Source organism: Pinus tabuliformis, chromosome 9 (genome assembly GCF_031772625.1).
Source record: "Pinus tabuliformis cultivar Carrire ecotype Pingquan chromosome 9, CPIR1, whole genome shotgun sequence".
NCBI lineage: Eukaryota > Viridiplantae > Streptophyta > Pinopsida > Pinales > Pinaceae > Pinus > Pinus tabuliformis.
The window spans coordinates 619,003,489-619,027,037 of NC_142307.1; the positions used below are offsets into that span (position 1 = coordinate 619,003,489).

The window sequence follows — 23,549 nt, forward strand, 5'->3', positions numbered from 1 at the left end:
TGTTCTGCTCATCTGGGAGTGTTGGCAGCTGGATGAGACAAACCTAGAAGGCCATGAAATTGAAACTGGTGCATGTGCAGTGGACAGTTGGATTATCCTTCTGCCTCCTGTATTGACATATGACCATGATACAATGTTAAGTGGCATGGTTTAGTCCCTCCATGCTATCCCACGGAGAAGGAGGTGAGCCATGTGGCCCTGCTATCCCACGGAGAAGGAGGTGAGCCATGTGGCCCTCATCGGGCCCACATGGACGTGTTATAATTTTTAGTTTTCCAAGAGCTTCGTTTCCTTTTAATGTTAAATTACATCACTAATATACCCTCTTTGGTCATTTCAGGTTATACTTCTTTTACTCGTGTACAACTACCTGGTCTCTGTCTCATTTGTTTAAACTAATCTTCACTTGTCTGTTCTCCTGTGTCTATAAATTCTCTTTCTTAGCCCTCAGAGATTGCAGTGGAAGAAAGTTGGCTCGGAACCGAGAGAGAGATTGTGTTAGCTTGCTATGGCTGTGCAAAAGGAAACAACCAATGACAGTTTGAGCTCTTTGCTTTGCAACGGGGAACGTGATTTCCTGATCAGAAATAATGGAGACAAGGTACGATTGCTATACTTATAGTCTCTGTTATCATTTATTTTGCTGCAACATTGCATTTTTGTATTGAATCCAATGTAATCTACAGGTGAAAGTTGGAGAACTGGAAGGGAAACAAGTGGGTCTGTACTTTTCTGCCCATTGGTGTCCTCCATGCAAGGCTTTCACCCCCGTTTTGTCTGAAATCTATAAAAAGTTATTGGAGAAGGGGGACTTCGAGATTCTCTTCGTTTCTGCGGATTTTGATGAGAAGTCATTCGAGGAATACCACCACACCATGCCATGGCTTGCCCTGCCATTCTCAGATGGTAATACAAGGAAGAAGCTTAATGAGGCCTTCCAGGTTGATGGCATTCCGTGCCTTGTTTTTCTGGACAGAGAGGGCAGAGTTATAACGACTGAAGGTGTGGAGATCATTGAAGAATATGGGGTTGAGGGATATCCATTCACCGCAGAGAGATTTGATGAGCTGAGGGCGAAAGAGGAAGCCTTAAGGGCTGCACAGACTGTAGAGTCTCTTCTGGTGTCTGATGAACGAGATTTTGTCCTTGCCCATGGAGGAAGAAAGGCGGGTGTTTTCCCTTTTTGGCTAGTGTTTTTCTCTACCAGCAAGTCTGGATTTGGGTTCTTTATGAGAATGTAGTTATGATTCATGAAAGCATGTATTGAATTGGGCTATTGAACTTGAAAATCTAGAAATAAATTATGTATTCATTAAGTCTATTGAATACATGTATTGAATTGGGCGATTGAGTTTCATTGGCTCCTGTAAGGGTTTAGGAAAAAGAGATGCACAGATTTTATTTCATGATGGCCTTATTGTCAATTTGGTGTTTTCCAGTAGGTTCTAGTAGCAGAGCTTGTGGGGAAAACTGTGTGTTTGTATTCTACATCTCTCAGGGTATGAATTTGGGTTGTTTTCGCGGTGGATTCTTGTTATTAACTATTAAACCACAAGTAGACATGGACTCTAGTAAAAACTCGGTACTCTTGTGGGTGATGCTAATCATTTTTTCATGTTTTGATTCTTGAAACGGGTCCCGATAGCTGAGCCGGGGAACGTGATTTCCTGATCAGAAATAATGGAGACAAGGTACGATTGCTATACTTATAGTCTCTGTTATCATTTATTTCGCTGCAACATTGCATTTTTGTATTGAATCCAATGTAATCTACAGGTGAAAGTTGGAGAACTGGAAGGGAAACAAGTGGGTCTGTACTTTTCTGCCCATTGGTGTCCTCCATGCAAGGCTTTCACCCCCGTTTTGTCTGAAATCTATAAAAAGTTATTGGAGAAGGGGGACTTCGAGATTCTCTTCGTTTCTGCGGATTTTGATGAGAAGTCATTCGAGGAATACCACCACACCATGCCATGGCTTGCCCTGCCATTCTCAGATGGTAATACAAGGAAGAAGCTTAATGAGGCCTTCTAGATTGATGGCATTCCGTGCCTTGTTTTTCTGGACAGAGAGGGCAGAGTTATAACGACTGAAGGTGTGGAGATCATTGAAGAATATGGGGTTGAGGGATATCCATTCACCACAGAGAGATTTGATGAGCTGAGGGCAAAGAGGAAGCCTTAAGGGCTGCACAGACTGTAGAGTCTCTTCTGGTGTCTGATGAACGAGATTTTGTCCTTGCCCATGGAGGAAGAAAGGCGGGTGTTTTCCCTTTTTGGCTTGTGTTTTTCTCTGCCAGCAAGTCTGGATTTGGGTTCTTTATGAGAATGTAGGTATGATTCATGAAAGCATGTACTGAATTGGGCTATTGAACTTGAAAATCTAGAAATAAATTATGTATTCATTAAGTCTATTGAATACATGTATTGAATTGGGCGATTGAGTTTCATTGGCTCCTGTAAGGGTTTAGGAAAAATAGATGCACAGATTTTATTTCATGATGGCCTTATTGTCAATTTGGTGTTTTCCAGTAGGTTCCAGTAGCAGAGCTTGTGGGGAAAACTATGTGTTTTTATTCTACATCTCTCAGGGTATGAATTTGGGTTGTTTTCACGGTGGATTCTTGTTATTAACTATTAAACCACAAGTAGACATGGACTCTAGTAAAAACTCGGTACTCTTGTGGGTGATGCTAATCATTTTTTCATGTTTTGATTCTTGAAACGGGTCCCGATAGCTGAGCTTGTGGAGAAGACAATTGCTTTGTATTTCTCTGCCCATTGGTGCCCACCTTGCCAAGCCTTCACACCAAAGCTTGTAAAGGTATACAACGAACTCAAGTTTGATCACTACCTAATACTGATTGCTGGTTGACCAAGGGGAATAGAAGCAATATGATGTACAGGTTGTAGCTCAAACGACATAGGTAATAAATAGTGATATGTAACCAGTGCTACTCTCCTGATTACACATATCATAATTTCCATCTGCTATACCTTAACCACTCAGTCCAAGCCATCTAATCTATATTGTCACAATTGTTGTGGCCTTGACTACACAGTTTTTGGAGACCTGAAAACTCTAGATGTGAAATGGAGGTCTACGTAATAGCCTGAAAGTAATAATCCTGTCATCAACAACACATACATGTTAAATAAATAAAGTTACATGGATTAAAATGCCTCCAATGGCTATCCCCATCACAATGGCATTTCATTAAACCTGCAGACAATTAAAGTTGCATAAAATTTCACATGATTCAGACAACAATATTATTCATAACAACTACTCACAAAGTGTTTGACATCATAGCATTCTAGTTCTAGCTCTAAAACTGAGAGAAACATACAACCTATAGAAAGTGTTCAATATTTCAATGTTCCAATATTCTCAGCCGTTTCTAATATGAGTAACTAGTAATCACAAAGCTCTGTGTAAGCTATTATGGATATTACGATATCTGTATAAACTAGTGGTTACAGATTGATTCATTACACATATCATAGTTTCCACCTGCTATACCTTAACCACTCAGTCCAAGCCATCTAATCTGTATTGTCACAATTGTCGTGGCCTTGACTACACAGTTTTTGGAGACCTGAAAACTCTAGATGTGAAATGGAGGTCTACGTAATAGCCTGAAAGTAATAATCCTGTCATCAACAACACATACATGTTAAATAAATAAAGTTACATGGATTAAAATGCCTCCAATGGCTATCCCCATCACAATGGCATTTCATTAAGCCTGCAGACAATTAAAGTTGCATAAAATTTCACATGATTCAGACAACAATATTATTCATAACAACTACTCACAAAGTGTTTGACATCATAGCATTCTAGTTCTAGCTCTAAAACTGAGAGAAACATACAACCTATAGAAAGTGTTCAATATTTCAATGTTCCAATATTCTCAGCCGTTTCTAATATGAGTAACTAGTAATCACAAAGCTCTGTGTAGGCTATTATGGATATTACGATATCTGTATAAACTAGTGGTTACAGATTGATTCATATGCAATTCGGGACCCTATTGGGGCTTATCTTACTCGTCATATAGGGCTTCAGACTATGTGATAAGACTATTGAATGCACTCTATTTACCTATGTTATGACAAGCTAAATAGTAGTGATTACGATACTCTGCTCATGAACTAATTCTTCAATAATAGCAGGTCCGACTTGAAACAATTTTTTTTAGTTCTATTTAATGATGGTTTGATCTGAATGACTATGCTGACTGCTTTTTATCAAATACTATACAGATTTGGCGCACTAGCATAGCATTCAATGATTAGGTATATTTTTCAAAGCGGTTCCGAAGCCTCCAGCCTATCAATGTCTTGAACAATAATGCTGCTTATGCTTGGAATCATACACTTCTATTTAATCAGAATAAACCTAAAAATCTTTTGGGGTCTTGAGTGGTTGGTGATATTCCCTAAACCCCCACCAGGGTTCAATTTGCACAGGAGTGTAGTATGCTTATTTTGTGAAATAGGAGGTTGTCATGGCAGCTAAGTCGGGCTAGGCATGGCATTAGCCATTTAATGTGACATCTCATCCTTTTGATAGGTGGTGGATGCTCACAATTAAGTTGGGAGGAAGCATCTTGCCAATTGCAGGGGTGTTCCTAAAACTTGATTATTTCCCCCATATTATTGTTTAGAAATATTGGCTTATTGATTGTTGTCAATGATCAAATGAAGATTTTTTCTTTTTGGTTCAGCAGTTAAAAAGTGATCCAAAATGATAATAAAACTATATTTCCCGCATCTAATTGCTTAGAAAATTTGACTCATTGAACACAGTTTATGATCAAATGAAGAGTTTTTTTCTTTTTGGTTCAACAGAACACAGTTAATCATCAAATGAAGAGTTTTTTCTTTTTGTTTCAACAGTTGAAGATTGTTCCTGATTGTTGGGACACTTTTGGGTTTGTTTCTCTGTCGTTGAATTTGATGATCTTAATGTCGTATAAATAATCCTTGAAACGACGACCACCCTGACTTGATTGTTTTTTGGTTCTTGGAACAGTGGGTGCACCTTATTGCGAGATCCCCACTTTAACAAAGGATTAGCATTGACTGAGAAGGAGAGAGACACTCACTACCTTAGGGGCCTTCTACCGCCTGCTTGTCTGTCACAAGAACTTCAAGTAATTTCCTCTCTGATTTGCATAGATTTGGATATTTGCAATGAATGCTCTTTAGTTTTTATGGTTCCCTTTACTGTGATTTAGATGTTTTATCTCTTTGCAAAGTACAGGAAGTGAAAGAACACTCTTTTCTTTTCCTTTTTCTTTTGTGACTATCTCGTATGTGAGATTTATCTATTGGTTGCTAAACCTATTGTTACATTTCTACAGGAAAAAAGGCTTCTGAATAACATTCCCCAATATCAAACTTCATTGCAGAAATACATGGCACTGATGGACCTCGAGGTATTTCTATTGAAATATCCAAACTTTTATCGAAACCCGAGTATGGTCTGAGCATTTTTCTATTTCTCCTTTAAATGGTTTGAGCATTTTTCTGTTCTCCCTCCAATATCATCAATAGTTTTGGTGTCAGTCCCTTGTGGGCCATCTTTGGCATGTGGTTATTATCTATGTTAATATGAAAACTATCTGTCTACTGCAGTAGCATATATATTTATTATTACCAGCTTCTTAGCTGGTTGATACTACTGGAAGGAAATTGCATAAAATATGTTTGACAGTATAGTTTACTGGGTTACACAATTTCTCTTGGCAGGAGCGGAATGAAAGGTTATAAACTCCAATTCTTTTTTGTTAGGTTCATCCTTTAAATTTGTTTCACTGCATTAAAACTTGCGAGGGTATGGTTTTTGCAGAGGTAAGATCCTAGAAATTTTGAACTGGAGTGAAAGGAGTGTTAATGTTATAGTTGTCACTGATGGTGAACGCATTCTGGGACTTGGGGATCTTGGATGTCAGGTAAATTTCACAATTACAGGTTAGTTGCTAAACACTTGTTTCTTTTGTCAAGATAATTGATTTTCATATCATTTTGCATGAACATATTTACTTTGTATGCTAGCTACCTTAGCATTTTGTTGGTACTTTGATAAGATATGCCTGGGAGCTGGAAAGCTCATGATAGTTATTGAAACCATGCAAGAAGATTATAAATGAACAAATACTTTAGGAATTGATTTTCATATCATTTTTGCATGAACATATTTACTTTGTATGGTAGTTACCTTTAGCATTTTGTTGGGACTTTGATAAGATATGTCTCGGAGCTGGAAAATTCTTGCTAGTTATTGAAACCATGCAAGAAGATTATAAATGAACAAATATTTTAGGATTTTCAATTTAATAAGCCTGTTTGTTTTTGCACTCTATTTGCAATAGACCAAGCAAACCTCTATAAAGAAAAACATGCACAATTGATTGATTAAATGACATTTTACGTCCTCATGACAGTTTGAAGACTTTGCCAATCACAATGCCTTTGAGTTGCTGGCAAAATATCGGAAAACCCATCTCGTGTTCAATGATGACATTTAGGTTTGCCTACAATGACTGATCATTTTGGTTATTTTACAATGCAACCTATGTAACAAACCAGGTTTTCAATGAAGAATCAGGATGCATCTTTTGTATTTCAGGGGACAGCTGCAGTGGTTCTGGCAGGGTTGGTTGCATCATTAAAGGCAACTGGTGGAACATTGGCTGATCATACCTTCCTCTTCCTAGGAGCCGGAGAGGTAAATCCAGCTTTTTGTGTGAACCATGCAAATGAGATAGACAAATTACTTTACACTGACTGAAAATAATGGTGATCTTATCTTCCAGGCTTGTATACAGAATTTCTAGGCCGGACACCAATCTCTATTACCTGCAGACATAGGTTTATGAGAATTTCTTTTGCCTTTCTGCTATGAAATCCAAAAGTTCTGCTTATGTTGTCCCCAACCAATGCAGTATTATATCTTTCCAACCTACACAATATTATAATAGAGTTTCTGAGCCAAATTGCTTTCAAGATTATGACTCTTTCTAAAGTGATTAGTCCAAGTTGTGGCCGCTCTTGAGTCTTTACTTCCAATTTCTTATCTAGATTGGAGGAAGATTTATTGTACTGGTTGCCGAGCTCCATTTCTACTTTCTAATCCTGCCTAAACTAGTCTTCTTCTGACTTTTTTGAAGTTTGTCTGTGTTCCATATCTCTTTATTTTCAGGAGCACATCCGTGCTTCCCATGCTTTTCAACTAAAGTTATTTGCTGCTTCTTCCTACAAACCCTACTTCCTCAACGCTAGTACAATTCAGTTAAATGAATTAAATCTGAAGAACTTGTATAGATTTTTATTATTTCATGTCTTTGTTCTACTTGTTATAGTTTGTTTAAGCCTGGCAATCCTATGTGGATTCTTGTGTTGCATGATGCATCTTTTGTATTTCAGGGGACAGCTGCAGTGGTTCTGGCAGGGTTGGTTGCATCATTAAAGGCAACTGGTGGAACATTGGCTGATCATACCTTCCTCTTCCTAGGAGCCGGAGAGGTAAATCCAGCTTTTTGTGTGAACCATGCAAATGAGACAGACAAATTACTCTACACTGACTGAAAATAATGGTGATCTTATCTTCCAGGCTTGTATACAGAATTTCTAGGCCGGACACCAATGCAGTATTATATCTTTCCAACCTACACAATATTATAATAGAGTTTCTGAGCCAAATTGCTTTCAAGATTATGACTCTTTCTAAAGTGATTAGTCCAAGTTGTGGCCGCTCTTGAGTCTTTACTTCCAATTTCTTATCTAGATTGGAGGAAGATTTATTGTACTGGTTGCCGAGCTCCATTTCTACTTTCTAATCCTGCCTAAACTAGTCTTCTTCTGACTTTTTTGAAGTTTGTCTGTGTTCCATATCTCTTTATTTTCAGGAGCACATCCGTGCTTCCCATGCTTTTCAACTAAAGTTATTTGCTGCTTCTTCCTACAAACCCTACTTCCTCAACGCTAGTATAATTCAGTTAAATGAATTAAATCTGAAGAACTTGTATAGATTTTTATTATTTCATGTCTTTGTTCTACTTGTTATAGTTTGTTTAAGCCTGGCAATCCTATGTGGATTCTTGTGTTGCATGATGCATCCTTAAGCATTGTCAACTTTGTAGCAGAGACGACACAGCTTTCTGTTGTGCCAACTGCCAAAGACAAGACCCACTTGGCACTCACTCTCTGATTGTGATGGATTGAGAGATGCTTTATACCTGTGGGAGATGGAGAAATGTCTTAGAGTTAGAGTTAGAGTCAAATGAGGGAGATATTTATTAAGTATTTCATGTTAGTAATTGCTTTGAGAATATGAGCTGAAACTTGCATCCCATGACTGTATTAAAGCTTAGATGCGTTCGCTTCAGCACTGCAGTTATAAAATGGGTGTAATTCAATGGTTTAATAGCACACAAATTGACTTGTTGCATGATGCTATATGACTGGTTTTCTTGAGCTGGCAGGGGAGCTTGGGAGCTTGTAAGCTGGGGCGCTGGATGGGGAGCCGATCGTGCTGAACAGCTAAAAGAGTTGGTAGCAACGGAGTGCTCATTTATCTGGAAAAGAATTTGAGAGAGATCGATACTATTTAGTAACTGCATGACTGCTTGTGAGTAATCTTCGCAAACAGAGTTGAAACATTTTTCATTAGTTCTACTTAATGATGGTTTGACCTGAATGACTATGCTGACTGCTTTTTATCAAATACTATACAGATTAACCGGGGGTTTGCTGATTGCTGGCTGGTTTTCTTGAGCTGGCTGGGGAGCTTGGGAGCTTGTAAGCTGGGGCGCTGGATGGGGAGCCGATCGTGCTGAACAGCTAAAAGAGTTGGTAGCAACGGAGTGCTCATTTATCTGGAAAAGAATTTGAGTACTTAGATTTTTAACTTGATGCAGGGACTTGCTGCATCGCAGCTTCCCTTGTTTAATATATTGGTAATGCTTTTATATACATTTTTTCTATTTTATTTTGATACATTATTATGAGAATAGGTAGGGTTTATTTAAAAATAAGATTTTTATTATTTCTATTTTATAATAGTTAATATAAATTTATTTTAAACATGAATTTAATATAAATCAAGATGAATTAATCAAATTTTGTCACGTGTAAATTTCTTTAAAGTGAAAAATATAATGTATTATTTTTCATTGTATAAATTGTATTTTTGAGCCCTAAATACGATATATATATATATATATATATATATATATATATAGATGACCAAATAAATATTTTAACCATAAAACTTTATTAATTTATAATATATAAATAATTTTTTTTATATGATATGTAATATATATGTAATCAACATTAAAATATTTTACATAGCATTTGCATTGAGACATTTTATCATGCAAATTAAAATAATTTTTTATTATTAATATATTTTCAAGTATATGTTAATATTAATTCGTATTAAAATATTTTATGACAACCAATATTGAATATTTTTTTTATACATCATTAAATAATTTTATTTTAACAAATATATATATATATATATATATATATATATATATATATATGAAGTTCATATGGACATATGGAAATAAATATTTAAATATTTTTAAAAAGTATTAGATTTAAACATCTTATTCACACATTTTTTAATTCTAGTTATTTTACAATATATTTATTTTTTTATTATAGTAAACATTATTTTTCAATTTAGAACATAATTTTTAATTTCTATTTTTATTTTAAAAGAGAACAGATGGACAGAAAACTTATAAATCTCTGCATATTGAATTATAGACGAACAAATGTTCACATCCCTTAATATGGAATGGTAAAATAAACCTCTCAACTTAATAAAAAAATATTAATAACTTAAATTTATAATTTTATAATATATTTTTTTCAGGTACATGATATAACGGACGGATGAGATTAAAGGTGTGACACTCTTATTTTATTTCAATTTGATATCAAAAACTCTCAAATCGTAGGTTTTCATTTCAAACCAACCGAATCTTGGATAGGCAACCGAACTGAATTGAGACCTGCCACTGCCTTTTCCAACCAACAAGTCGTGTTGTAATTTTGTACATATGACGCCGTGACGCCCACTGGAATATAAAATATATATATCTATATACACTTAAACAATACTTTTAAATAAATGATATTTTTTTAAGGGAATTTCTTTTTCTAAATAAGTTAGAAATTATACATTTAAGGGAATTTCTTTTTCAAACCAACTGAATTGAGACCTGCGACTGACTTTTCCAGCCAACAAGTCGTGTTGTAATTTTGTACATATGACGCCGTGACGCCCACTGAAATATAAAATATATATATTTACATTTAAACATATTTTTTTAAGGGAATTTCTTTTTCTAAATAAGTTAGAAATTATACATTTAAATAAATAACAAATTATACATTATTATAAATAAATAAGCTTGGATGGGTTTCTTGGTTGGTCGAAACTTCCCTTCTAAGGTCGTTGACCGTTTGTGATGAGACGTCGAGGTCAAGCTCCCTCAATTGAGTTGATTGGGTGTGAGGATTAGGGGTGTTACTTAAAAAATTATAAATAAATAACAAATTTAACAAATTTATATATTATTACAAATAGAGTTTTAAAATTGATTATTCTTAAAGTAATGTTTAATTTTCCTAAATACTGAATTTTTTAATACTATGTATTGCAATATTTGTGGTGTATGTCTGTTTTTCGGATTTGGGTCAAATTCGTTATTATTGAGCTAAGAGGCATTCGAGTTTGGCAGAGATTTTCTTAACCCATTGTTTCGTTATATTTGCCGAAAGTAAAATATAATGTAAATATTTTCCGGCAATTTATTGTGTCAATCACACATTTTGTACATATGATATAGTGTAAATATATTGTGAATAATTGTGAAATATGGGTTATATATAGCTTCTAATATGACTCGTCTCCCTTTAAAAAAAAGATATATTATAATTATTTTTTATTTTTAATTAATAATTTTAAATAAAATAATTTTTTTAAAATTTTTATAATAATTATTAAATATTCTAATATTAAATTAAATATTTGTTAATTATAAAAATAAATTTTGATTTTCGTAATGCGGTTAATGTCCGGCATGTCGAGACGTTTTTTTAAGGGTTTGAATACCATTTTAATAATATTAATTTAATAATAATTTAAAGAATTCAAAGAAGCAATATATAAAATTGAAAGATATTTTATAAAAATTAATAAACAATATAAATAATTTAAAAATCCATGATGAAAAATAAAAAGACACCATCATAAACAAAATTCAAAAATATTCTAAAGAAATTAATAAATAATGTAGATAATTCAAAAATCCATGATGAAAAATAGAAAATTTAAAGATATTTTATAAAAATTAATAAACAGTGTAGATAATCCAATGATCCATGATGAAAAATAGAAAGGCACAATCATAAAAGCTATTATCTGAATTAATATATTTTATAATTTTACATAAAGTTATTTGGTTTTTAATAAAAAAAATGAGAAAAAGAAAAAACAATTCTCAAATAACTACACAACATAAAAAGTTTAAAGTTGATTTAATACTTTACACCCTAATATCTGATCGTACAATATTATATAGGTCAATTTAATATTTTACATCATAATATCTCATCGTACAATATCTTTTTCGTGAGATAATTATAGTTTAGGCTTTTTTTCGTAATTTTAAATAAGTTGTGCGCTTACTTTATGAGTTTTATGTTGAAAAAATTGAATAGATTTTTTTTTTTTTTTTTTTTTTTAATTTGGGTAGAGGCAAAAATTTAAATTATGAAGTCGATTATATATATATATAGAATAAGATGTAAAATCATATTATGATATGATATTATTATTTTATAAACATATATACCTAAATTAATATATATTAGTATGTAGATTGGCTTAATTATATATTGTAAATTTATATTTTAATTAAATTATTATATATGTTTAGTTAATCAAATAAGTTTGACTATATAGTTTTGTAAATATCCACTATAGTGGGAATTCGAATTTATATGTAACTTTGATTTATATGTTTGTAAATATCCACTATAGTGGGAATTCGAATTTATATGTAACTTTGATTTATATGACTGGATCAATTGTGAGCTATGGGGTTTGACTATGACAGAAATAATTATAAAATTATCATATATATGATGTTTTTAGGTGTTATATCATATATCAATAGTTGTAATATTTTAATATATTTTTTTAGAAATCCAAATGTTTCTTTCTCACTTTAAATGCCATTAATAATATTACCATTATTATTTGAACACCTCCTCCTTTTCAAATGTAAATTAGAAAATCTATATTTTGAAATAAAACTTAAACTTATAGTTTCATGAATTTGATGTGATGGTATTGATGCATTTCTCAAAGCATTACAAATGTTCACACTTCAACTAAAAAGACTAAATCGATAGAAACTTCAAAGCATCTAAAAAGAGGAAATCAATAGAAACTTCAAAGCCGTGGTACTCTGTGTTTTTGGCAAATCCAACTAGAATTGGATCAAAGCGTAACTGGGTCATAAGCAAGTATGTGAATGTAAAGATAATCTTCAAACCTCAACTCCCTCGTATTATAATTAATTTTACATATTTAATATTTGGTAACATGAGCATTTATTTTTGGGTGATATTACTCATTAATTATAAAGATATGTCATTTTGATTAATTTTTAAATAAATTTAAATTTATAAATATTTTTGTATCTAATTTTAAAATAGGTTTATAGAAAAAATTAATTAAAAAAAAATGATATCTAATAACATTATTTTTTGGAATGAATTTAAGACTATTTTAGATAGAATAGTGTAAATATAAATTAGAAAGTAAAAGTGATCTAGTCATTATACTTAAGAAGTTTAATATATTATCAATACATTTCTTTTTCCAATATTTCATATTAATAATTCTAGTTAAGTCTCTTAATTTTATTTAGCTACATAAGTCAATGATTCTATTTAGACTTCTCTTCCATACATTATTTCACGTGGATTCTTCTTTTACGCAAATTTAAGATTTACAAAGTCCAAAATTTCTATAACATCAATTTTCTAAATGTCAATCTATCTCTCACAACTAACTTCTTCACGTTGCTTCAACTAACTCCCTCTAACTTAAAATCCAACTCAATTTTTATACTGCATCAATAAATTTATTATTATTATTTATCATTATTAATTACTTTTTACATGAGAGGCAGGTACTAAGTAGCAACAATACATATTACACTTGTTAAATATTTTGATTTAGTAAAATAAAATAAAATAAATAGTTATAATTAATAATTAATATTAAAAATAATAATAATAATAATTATAATTAATAATTAAACTGGCAGAGTGGGTAACTCATTTGGTGATCCAAATAATGTGAGTCATGAGAAAATTAAAGAGATCCAAGGTTCAAATCCCTTGGATTGTGACCTGATTTACAGAGACGAGGACAAGTCTTAGCTCCTAGAGGTTAATCCATCATATCTTGAATCTACCAAGAGAGAGGAAGACAAGTAGTAGCTCCTATAGGTTAATCTATCAAGTGCCAAGAGGCACCAAATCTCTTAAGGTGCAAACCTTTTTTAGAATGAAAAGAGATTTCATCCCTCATAATTATACACACTACACAAATCAAGGGTTAAGATTTATCTCCAAGTTAGTTTTACTCCTTTAATTAATTTATCTCAAATTAATTAATCAAAAAAAAAGTCATATCAACATGTGTCATATTGGGTATGTAATATTGATAAGCCATAGTATTGGTCCATGGTATTGTAACAAAAGATATTTACAATTTAAGAATTCTCATGGCAAAGTGGGGATGAATCTCGATGATTAAAATATTGTTTAACTCATATACTACTTCTTTGTAGTATAAATAATAATAATAATAATTTAAATTAAAGTTATAATTTTAATATTTTTTTATGGATTTTTTTAATATAGGCAATATGAAATGTATTTTAAGAGTTTTGATGTTTATTATTTTATTTTTTTGTGAATGACGCATTTCTAATTCATATGAAGAAGAGTACAACGTGAGAAACTTGGTACTAGTCTACTCGTGGCCTCATTCCTACTAGTCTTGTTGTCTAGAAGATAATGACAAAAACACATTGACAATAATTGTAGTACACATAGAGACCATATGCAGATTGCCCAAAAAAAGACAAAAAAACCCCAAAACCAAAATAGATCCAATATTCATCATAAATCAATAAGATTACCTAGCTCTTGGAATGTTTGGTCCATTTCTTGGAGATGGAGGGGGACGAAGTCCATCATCAATGTGTGCTTCCATATATTCCAATCTTCCCTCCAATCCATCCACCCTCGCCAGGATCCTTCTCTGTCCTTGACCCTTCTTTGTCCTCAATGCAAGGATACTAGTCTATCCATCATGTGTCATTGGTTATGCTAAAGGTCATTCATGAAAGAAATGATTTCATTCCGATCATCATGTTGATCACGTGTGAGTTGCCCCAAGATGGTGGTGACTTCTTGAATTTGGTTTTCCAGTGAATCAAATGGAGGTGGAAAATCGATTCTACCAGGGGACGAAGGTGGCTATTGGTCTACTTCCTCCTTAAAGTCTTGAATCTTTGCCAAAAGGTCTGCTCCATGGCCACAAGGCCTATGCCTCTATGAGCACGACCTCACTGGCGTTGCATGGGTCGTGGAAAGTCCACTAAAGACCATCAATCCCACGCCCTATGCTTAGAGAAACTGACACCCACCCTTCCAAGACAAGGAGACCAAGAAGAGTTATAGAACTACACGCTGGAATGGATTTGGCATACTGTCACTTCTGACACTAACCAAAACCATAACCATAAATGGTTCTCAGTCCCAACATACAGAGGAGGAACCCCATAAACAACACCATTACCTCCCCAATTGACTATGAGTAATGAACACACGATAGAGACCAGGAGGGGCTTACCCCCAACAAACATAAACTCATCCACGACTTCCCGAGGCAAAATAACCATTCCACCATACAAATTAACAGCCCAAACAAGGGAAAAAATATGAACAAACCCAAAGGCTATGGGGGAGAAGTTAACTAGCGAGCTTGGAAATGAAATGGTCGCACATAGAGTCACCATAACTATCAACTCCAATTATTAAGTGCTTCTCCTCAATTCCCTTTTACTAGGTCTCTGTGTGACCACCATAAACTTGGGTCCTAAGTCATTCTATTTGGAGCTACTACCACGACAAGGGATGAAACTATTACAAGTTGGGGAGCCAGGGATGACAAGGATAATAAGCCACCCTACACTCCAACATAGATGTTTCCTACAAATTTCCCTCTGCCCATTACCATGCAAATCCAATGTCTGTCCAAAAGATCCCACATATCACATATACCACAACACCCTTCAAGAACCATCAGTTCTCGTGGATCGCCTCAAATGTGTTGAAGATACTTCATGTCATCCCATACTGCATATATTGGGGTTAAATACCCTCCATGTCTTTTACTTAGCACAAAAATCACCCTATAAAAAAAATATTACCCTATAAAAAAATATTTATTATATATTAATGTTTATAAATATTTTAATTTATATCACTACACTAGTTAGTGATTCCTATCAACATTTACGAACCATACCAATCATTTAATTGATATAATTAAAAATTTATATTTTACTATTTCTAATTTCGTTTTTATATTAATAATATGGGAGAAGAAAGCGTCTCTAACCTATTGAAGATTGTGTATTACGTGCCCGATTATCTTCGATTGCATTGGTTTTCCCGTTAGACCTTTGAGATAATCGTAATTCGTACGTCTCAGTTTCCCACGCCGCCTCCTACATTTTCAACTCTCGTGTTTAGACTTTTTAGCTAGTTGAAAGGTGAGAAGTTTCATTTGCTCGCTCTAGCCGACTCTAAAATTGTTGCAGTTGAAAGGTGAGAAGTTTCCTTGCCTCGCTGTATCATTGAACATAAAGGACCCGTGATTTTCAGGAAAGGGAGACGAATATTGAAGTCAAACATTCATTAATGACCACTCTCAAATATTGTACACGTCAGAGATGTCCGTGTCAATGAAACAATGCCCATAAATTGATTAGCAAAGTGATTTCTCACCTTTAATGACTAAGATATAGTAGTTGGAATTTCTATATCATAGCTGAAATCAATAATTGATTCCATTTTGTATGGTCATCTTTAATTCATCTCGAAAACTCTGAACAACAAAATCAACGATTGATTTTTTAAGTTTACAGCTGGACCCTGACCCAACATCATTGTCCATTATTAAGTTTACAGTTGGACATCAAGTGACATAACATCATCCTCTTAGGTGGGTCTTCCATATTAAATGAATTTTAGCATCTCACGATGAATAACTGGTGAGAGCCTTCAAGTCGGATAGACATCTCTTTTTGTTAATGTTTGCTGCTTCTTCTTATATTCACAATCTGCCGGCCCGTTTTATTTCGGCTTTGTTTTTTTAATCCATACTCTATTCTATTCTACTCTAATTTCATCTGCTACGCTGCTCTGATCTCACCTGCTGTTGGTACAAGCAATGGATATTGTAACGGGAACCGTAGGTAACACTATTAGCAACGTTATTTTTGTTCCAATCATCCAACAAGTCATCCAACAGATAGACGATCTAATTCACTTAGATGGCAACCGTGAGCTTCTGGAGGAGCAGTTAAATCGTATGAAGGGCCTCTTGCTTGATATCAATTCTCAATTTCAAGATCAGCAGAGGGAGGCACCGGATTCTCTGAAGAACTGTTTGCTAAGGATGCAACGCAAAGTTGGAGAGGCCAGAGACTTGATCCATCGTTCACAACGCCCGTGGCTACAGCAGTGTATTGAATCACTCGTGTGCAAGCCCAATGTCTTTAAGCAAATCCGAGAGTGGAACACAACCATCCTTGAGCTCCATAATCAGCTTAGAACCGACTTTTCCGTGTTTTGCAGTGCTCAGCAGATTGCATCTTCTGCACAACAACAGCCAGGCCTACTACTTCAGGATGAACCCGACACCGGATTGGTCGGATTGGAAATCAAATCTGCCGAGGCACAGCTACAGAGATGGATTTTGGAAGCTCCCCATGTTCGCATTATTGGTGTATACGGTATGGGTGGTGTGGGAAAAACCACGTTGCTTAAAAAGGTCTACAACACCTACAAGGTTAGTGACGTTTTTGATCATGTGATTTGGGTTACAATCGCCCAATTTCCAATTCTGCAAATGCAAAATCATATTGCTTCTGCAATTAATTTAGATCTCGCCAACTGTTCTGCTGACATGGGAAAGATGAAGCTGTGTGCATATATGAAGACCAAGAAATTCTTTTTGGTCTTAGACGACATGTGGGGGGCACTCTATCTGAAAGAATTGGGTGTGGAATTTGGGAAGAACAGAGGAAGCAAAGTCGTCTTCACAACTCGAAATAGAGATCTAATTCGAGAAATGAATGCAAAAGAGTTCATGGAAATACAACCCCTACGAAGCGAGGAGGCGTGGGAGTTGTTTTTGAGAGTAGCTTTTGAAGACAGCCATGTTCCAGAGGATATAGAAAATACTGCACGACAGGTGGCCGAGGAGTGTAAAGGGTTGCCATTGGCAATAAAGGTAATAGCCTCGACAATGATGGGCAACACAGCTGTAGATGAGTGGAAGTTTGCTTTAAAACAGATGCGAAAAGTGGATTTAAATTTTCCAATTACTCATCCTCGAATTGATCGAGAATTGTATCAACCATTGAGATGGAGTTATGATAGTCTGCCCGATGCCAATTTGAGAAGCAGTTTTCTTTTCTGTGGCATGTTCGGTGAAGACGCTAGAATACCGGTGGAGATGATGGCGCAATTATGGATATCAGAAGGCCTAGTTAAGACGAAAGAAGATGCGGAGTATGAGTATGTATTAAAGACCGGGGAAAGCTATGTAAGGTTGCTTGAAAGTCGTTGCTTATTCCGGGTGGAAGAGGGTGTCATTGGAGTTCACGATGTTGTCCACGACATGGCAATTTATATTGGCGAGAACCAGGAGAATTGTGTATTGAGGGCAGGTCAATGTCTTCAACATTTCCCTGACATTCTAAATTCGGATGATTGCAGGCGAATATCACTTTCGCTAAATGATATAAAGTCTTTGCCGGCAAAAGAATTGAGATGTCCCAAACTAGTTTCGTTATTGTTGGGAGTGAATGAGGGATTGAAAGAAATTCCAGAAGCATTTTTACTCAACCTCTCCTCATTAAGGATATTGGATTTTCATGGCACGGCCATACAATCATTGCCAACATCATTGTGGCAATTGAGAAGACTTGAATTTCTCTCTTTGGCTTTAACTGACATTGGAGATATCTCTGAAGAGATTGGTAATCTTTCAGATCTTCAATTCTTGTATCTGGACGGTTGTAAAAAGTTAAGATCGTTGCCTTCTAGAATAGGAGAACTTAAAAATCTGAAGTATCTCGGCCTTTGGGGATGTAATTTGATGGTGATCCCCGATGAGATTAGAAAGCTTCCAAACTGTGAGATTGTATTTAAATAAAGATTTGAAAATTGTTTTTATGAGATATACTTCAAGCATCTTTTTAGCAAATGTTCGGCTTTTTTTTTATTCGTAAATTATTTATCATATAATTTATGAAATATTAAATTCTAATATTTTTTATTAATAATTTTGAAAATAAAAAATACAAATTTATTTGTAACAAATTTTTTATATTTCAAAATTTGTGTACTTTTAGAGTTTTACAAACAATATTGTCTTGTGTTGTTGTGAATTTCACTTGATTATGACTTTCATTTGATCGCCCTCGGTCATCCGAATTTGTCATTATTCATTTTTATTATCAGTTAGATGAACCATACTTTAACACCTTCCCAACGAGGGTAATTTTTATTAGCAATGAGGTTACTTTTTATTTATGATAACCAAGATGTAATTGGAAGTAGTTTGCTTCATTTAAGCCATTTGACTTTCCCTATAAAATGCATTTCACTGCTCTATTCATACATTTTGCTTCCCAAGGTCAAAGTGTGACCTTAGATGGTAAAAATGTTCATAAATCGAAATATAATTTTGAAATCTAAAGAAATTTAAAATTATAAAAAATATTTAAAAAATAAATAAATAAATAAAATTTAACTAGTAAAAAATTATAAATTATTATAATCATTAATCAATTTCATTTTAATCCAAAATTTATTTGGAAAAAATTTAATCTTTTTATTTTATTTACATGTAATTTTAATTTATACAATACACCTAAATAATCACACATTCAAGACAATTCAAAACCTTTTCTCTACTGCTTTTTTCTTGACCATTTAATCCTTCTTACCATCTTTAACCATCAATTTAATGAATCTATGACATATAAGAATTCTCTATTGAAATTTTCAAACACTATCTCAATGTCTTACCTATCCATGTCTTAGATTTATTAAACTAGATAATGCTCCATGATTTCCCACCATTTTGGCTATCCCACATCATTCATCAAATTTAATATGTTATATCTAACTAAAACATCCAGAGATAGCATAATCAAGTAAAACATAGAAAAACAACATAATCAATTGAATTATTCATACTATGTTACGAAAAAGCATACAAAGTTAGATTATTTAGAAAAAATTAAAACTAATCACATGAAGATGTAAACTAGTGTATCGATTAGTCACTTCTTTGAATGAAACTAGTGGAGTAATTAGCTCAGAATGAAACTAGTGTATTAATTAGTCACGTCACTTCACATTGTTTGTTTTTTAAGTGGGTATATAATACCTTCAACAACCATGTAGTTATATCAAGCTTGACAAACAAAAAGCCAAGTGGACAAACAAAAAACCAAGTTCTACTTGTTTCTTGAAATTGGGCGATGGGTAATGGATGTTAGTGGAAATGAAAATTTAGAAAAATAATAAATTGTTAATTTTGAAAGGATGATTAGAAATATTTATACAATGAATTTGAAAATGTTGTAAAAAGATGAAATATAGGAGAATGATTTGGCTATCTTAGTATTTATTTTTGTTTATTATTTTGAGAAGTGCATTCTATGACTTAGTATGAGGGGATGTGTGATTCCATTAGTACGCAAAGTGGAGTTGGCAAGTTTCCCTTTTAAACTAAAAATAAAATATTCTCTAAATTAGAAACAATGTTGGCTATAATAAAAAACAAAAATGTATATACATATTTGGTTAGTTTTAATTAAAAGAATTATAAAACATTAATAATCCTACTTTCACTTTGGCGATGTGTGGGAAAAATATTTCACTCTCACTCTCATGTGAAGCAAAATAATTTTATATCAGCTTTTGAAAGAGATAAAATAATTAAAATAAAAAAATCTTATATTTTCACTTTTAGGTATGAAAAAGATAAATAACTCCTATACTTTTTACAAATATTTCAATATACAACTTGAATAAACTATTTGAATATCCAAGTAATTCAATATATAACTTGAATAAACTATTTGAATATCTAAAAGAGTTAATTTATTTTAATATCAATTTTACATATAGAAAGAGAAAATATATAAAAAAAAAAAAGTTTAATATTCACCATAACAAAATATTCCAATGTCCAAAAAAATAAAGTAATTGAAAGTAAAATTCTTTAATTACTACTTAAAAACAGTAATAAGAAGGAAGTTTCAATATGTAAGGTTAAGCAATATTTATATGTATTTAAGAATATATTAATTACAAAAAAACACTTTAATATTGATAATGTGATGCATGAGGAACATATTTCAATACTCATTTTAGATAAAATAATGAAATATTTCAATTCTCGTTTTAAGTAGAATATTTCAATGAAAAATATATATGACATATAGTTAAAAAGAAACTATTTATTACTATAAAAAGTAATTGAAAAAATGAATTGTTATGGTTAAAACATTTTAAGTCTAAGCCTCATTATTTTATTTGTTGATTTTTAGATATATTTTTTCTTTTGTCTAAAATCCAATAGAGATTTGTTGGAATTGTAAATTTAGATTGTGTAATCTATAAGGATTTTTCAAGGAGTTGAATCCATTTGTGCATTCAAAAACGCTAAAGGAGGTTTGAACATCAAAAAATTAGATCCATCTTCGTGCTTTTGAGATCCATGGCTAATAGGATATATATTGGTAGAAATTGTGTCTATGTGAATTTTGAGTTTTCATACATCATTTTTTTATTCAAATATAAATTTGGATTTTTTTAGGGGCAAATGTTTCCCAATTGGTTATTTTGTGGACATTCTCTAAAAAAGGCTATTCACCAATGCGTGAAAATTTTGACTATTTGTTTTTACATATATATGATTAAATTGGTAAAGCTCCCAAAAAATTTACTATTTTTAATAGTAAATTACATGTTTTTTTAATGAATATTCATCTATATTCTATATGTATGATTTTTCAAACCAGAATAGTGGCATATAATGCTATATAGAAGCATACTAATTGAATCCTTAAAAATTACCTTAAACATAATCAGAGTGTTTAAAGGGGTTTTCAAGGAATTCAATCTATTTATGCATTCAAAAATGAAATTAAAAAAATAGAAAATTAAACATTGTGTGTGTAGAGAGAGAAAATCTATATAGATCCATCATGACCATGACTATATCACACATCATGAGGGATCAAATCACTTGATGTGTAAATATTTTTTGAATTTTTCTACTCTAAAAGAGTTTTACACATCAAGAAATTTAATCCTCTTGGCCCTTTCTAGATTCATGGTTAAGATATATCTATACTGGTAGAAAATGTAGCTATGTGAATTTTTAGTTTTCAAGATATTGGAACATTATTTTTTTATGAAAAATATAAATTAGGAAAAATTTTCCCAATCCCTTATTTTTTGGACATTCTCTCAAAAAATATTCACCAATTTGATTAAAAATTTAATTGTCTTTTGCATATATATGATTAAATTGGATAAGATCCCCCAATTTTACTATTTCTAATAGTAAATTACATATTTTTTGGACATTCTCTCAAAAAATATTCACCAATTTGATTAAAAATTTAAATCTTTTTTACATATGTATGATTAAATTGATAAAATCCCCCAATTTTTATTATTTTTAATAGTAAATTACATATTTTTTAATGAATATTCAACTATATTCTATATGTATGATTTTTAAAACCATAATAGTAGCATAATAATTTAATCCTTAAAAAATATATTTCATAAGGTTCTATTGGTGCAACCTTTGAGTATCAAAATGATGGAACCTTGCTACAAAGATATGCCAAGTTGTAGAGAATATATTGTTCTGGTGCACTACTAGTTTTTCAAAATTCATAATCTTAATTATATATAAAAAAATTGTTTCAAATTATGAAAGTCATTGTATCCTTGACATTACCATGTCTTCCATTAGTGCAACCTATAAGGGTCTTACCATTATCAAACAATCCATTTTTTTAGATTTTAGGTCTTAATCTCCTCTAGTGTGCCTTATTTTTTCCCCAAATGTTAAGGCCTCAAAAAGTTAGAGTGGAAATAAATGAGGGATGTATTTTAAGATCTTGATATATTTATTAAGACAAAAACATATTAAGAATGGTAAAAACACACACACACACACACACACACACACACACACACACACACACACACACACATATATATATTTCGATGAAACTACATACTCATACAGAGTCCTCTCTCTCTCTATATGATTATGTTGTTTCATCAATAATGGATTTGTTCAAATTATAGAAAAAAAATGTTAAAGTTAGAGATATACATTGGCTTTCTCAAAAATTGATGTTTTCATGTATTTATAGCCAGAATCACCAACCTAGTGATCTTGAACATATATCCAAAGTAACAGAGTCAGTATACACATAGTGCCTACACATTTTTAGTACCAACTACATGTGTGCATTCCGACTGTGAAAAATATGTGCATGTTTCTAGTGATAGGAACATCGATCTATTCCTACAACTAATGAATTTAACACATGGGAAATGGTTGATGTGGGTTTGGGGGATGGTGAGGGTGAGAGAGGGATGGATATAGTGTCCGAGGGAGAGAAATAGAGAAGGAAAGAGAGAGATAAAGGGAGAGGGTGAGGTGTGGGGAAGAATGAGTTGTTGGGAAATGGTTGAGGTGGGTTTTGGTGAGGGGAGGAGAGGGTGAAAGAGGGAGGGATAAAGGGGACAAGAGAGTGAAGGGGGCTAGGGCATGAGAAAGAATGAATTAGTGAGTGAGGGGGATAGAGTGAGTGAGAGCAAATAAGTGAGGGACATAAGGAAAGAGGGTGGGGAAGGGAGAGGGAAGGATATATTTGTTCTGAACATGGGGAGCAATAAAGACACAAAGTAGGAGGGGGATGTTGTGAAGTGGGGAGAGAGAGAGAGGGGGGGGAGGGAGGAAGAGAGAGGAAGAGTGGCAAATAGATGGATGATGTAAGAGGGATGAGAATGAGAGAGCGAGAGGATGGGAGAGATAGAGATAGATAAGGAAGGGAGATAGAGACAAAGTTGTAGATAGAGGGGGGGTTATTG

At 33.0% G+C, this 23,549-nt stretch overlaps 2 protein-coding genes, 1 long non-coding RNA gene and 1 pseudogene across 4 annotated transcripts; all 4 read left to right on the plus strand.

Moving 5' to 3' along the window:
* Positions 1-322: 322 nt before the first annotated feature.
* On the plus strand, positions 323-2,046 carry LOC149150104 (putative nucleoredoxin 1 pseudogene; annotated as a pseudogene). The gene is made up of 3 exons (XR_016263234.1): positions 323-601; positions 687-1,166; positions 1,777-2,046. The product of XR_016263234.1 is annotated as a putative nucleoredoxin 1 pseudogene (transcript).
* Positions 2,047-2,650: 604 nt separating this feature from the next.
* LOC149150105 (NADP-dependent malic enzyme 1-like) lies at positions 2,651-6,535 on the plus strand. The gene is made up of 5 exons (XM_089442701.1): positions 2,651-2,671; positions 4,854-4,936; positions 5,038-5,158; positions 5,369-5,443; positions 6,452-6,535. The coding sequence occupies exons 1-5, from the start codon at positions 2,651-2,653 to the stop codon at positions 6,533-6,535; spliced, it is 384 nt and encodes a 127-aa protein (XP_089298827.1).
* Positions 6,536-6,596: 61 nt separating this feature from the next.
* Positions 6,597-8,958, plus strand: LOC149150106 (uncharacterized). Its single transcript, XR_016263634.1, has 4 exons — positions 6,597-6,735; positions 7,434-7,532; positions 8,492-8,637; positions 8,744-8,958. It is a non-coding gene; the product is annotated as an uncharacterized LOC149150106 (long non-coding RNA).
* Positions 8,959-16,572: 7,614 nt separating this feature from the next.
* On the plus strand, positions 16,573-18,564 carry LOC149150107 (disease resistance protein RPS5-like). Its single transcript, XM_089442702.1, has one exon. It carries the CDS (start codon positions 16,573-16,575, stop codon positions 18,562-18,564), a length of 1,992 nt encoding a protein of 663 aa, XP_089298828.1.
* The last annotated feature ends 4,985 nt before the right edge of the window (positions 18,565-23,549 follow it).

Bases quoted from the DNA above. Each gene is read 5' to 3' on its own strand.
- LOC149150105 (XM_089442701.1), top strand. From the start codon at position 2,651: ATGGACTCTAGTAAAAACTCG. The intron at 4,937-5,037 runs GTTTGTTTCTCT...TTCTTGGAACAG, and splicing joins GATTGTTGGGACACTTTTGG to TGGGTGCACCTTATTGCGAG. The intron at 5,159-5,368 runs GTAATTTCCTCT...ACATTTCTACAG, and splicing joins GTCTGTCACAAGAACTTCAA to GAAAAAAGGCTTCTGAATAA.
- LOC149150107 (XM_089442702.1), top strand. From the start codon at position 16,573: ATGGATATTGTAACGGGAACCGTAGGTAACACTATTAGCAACGTTATT.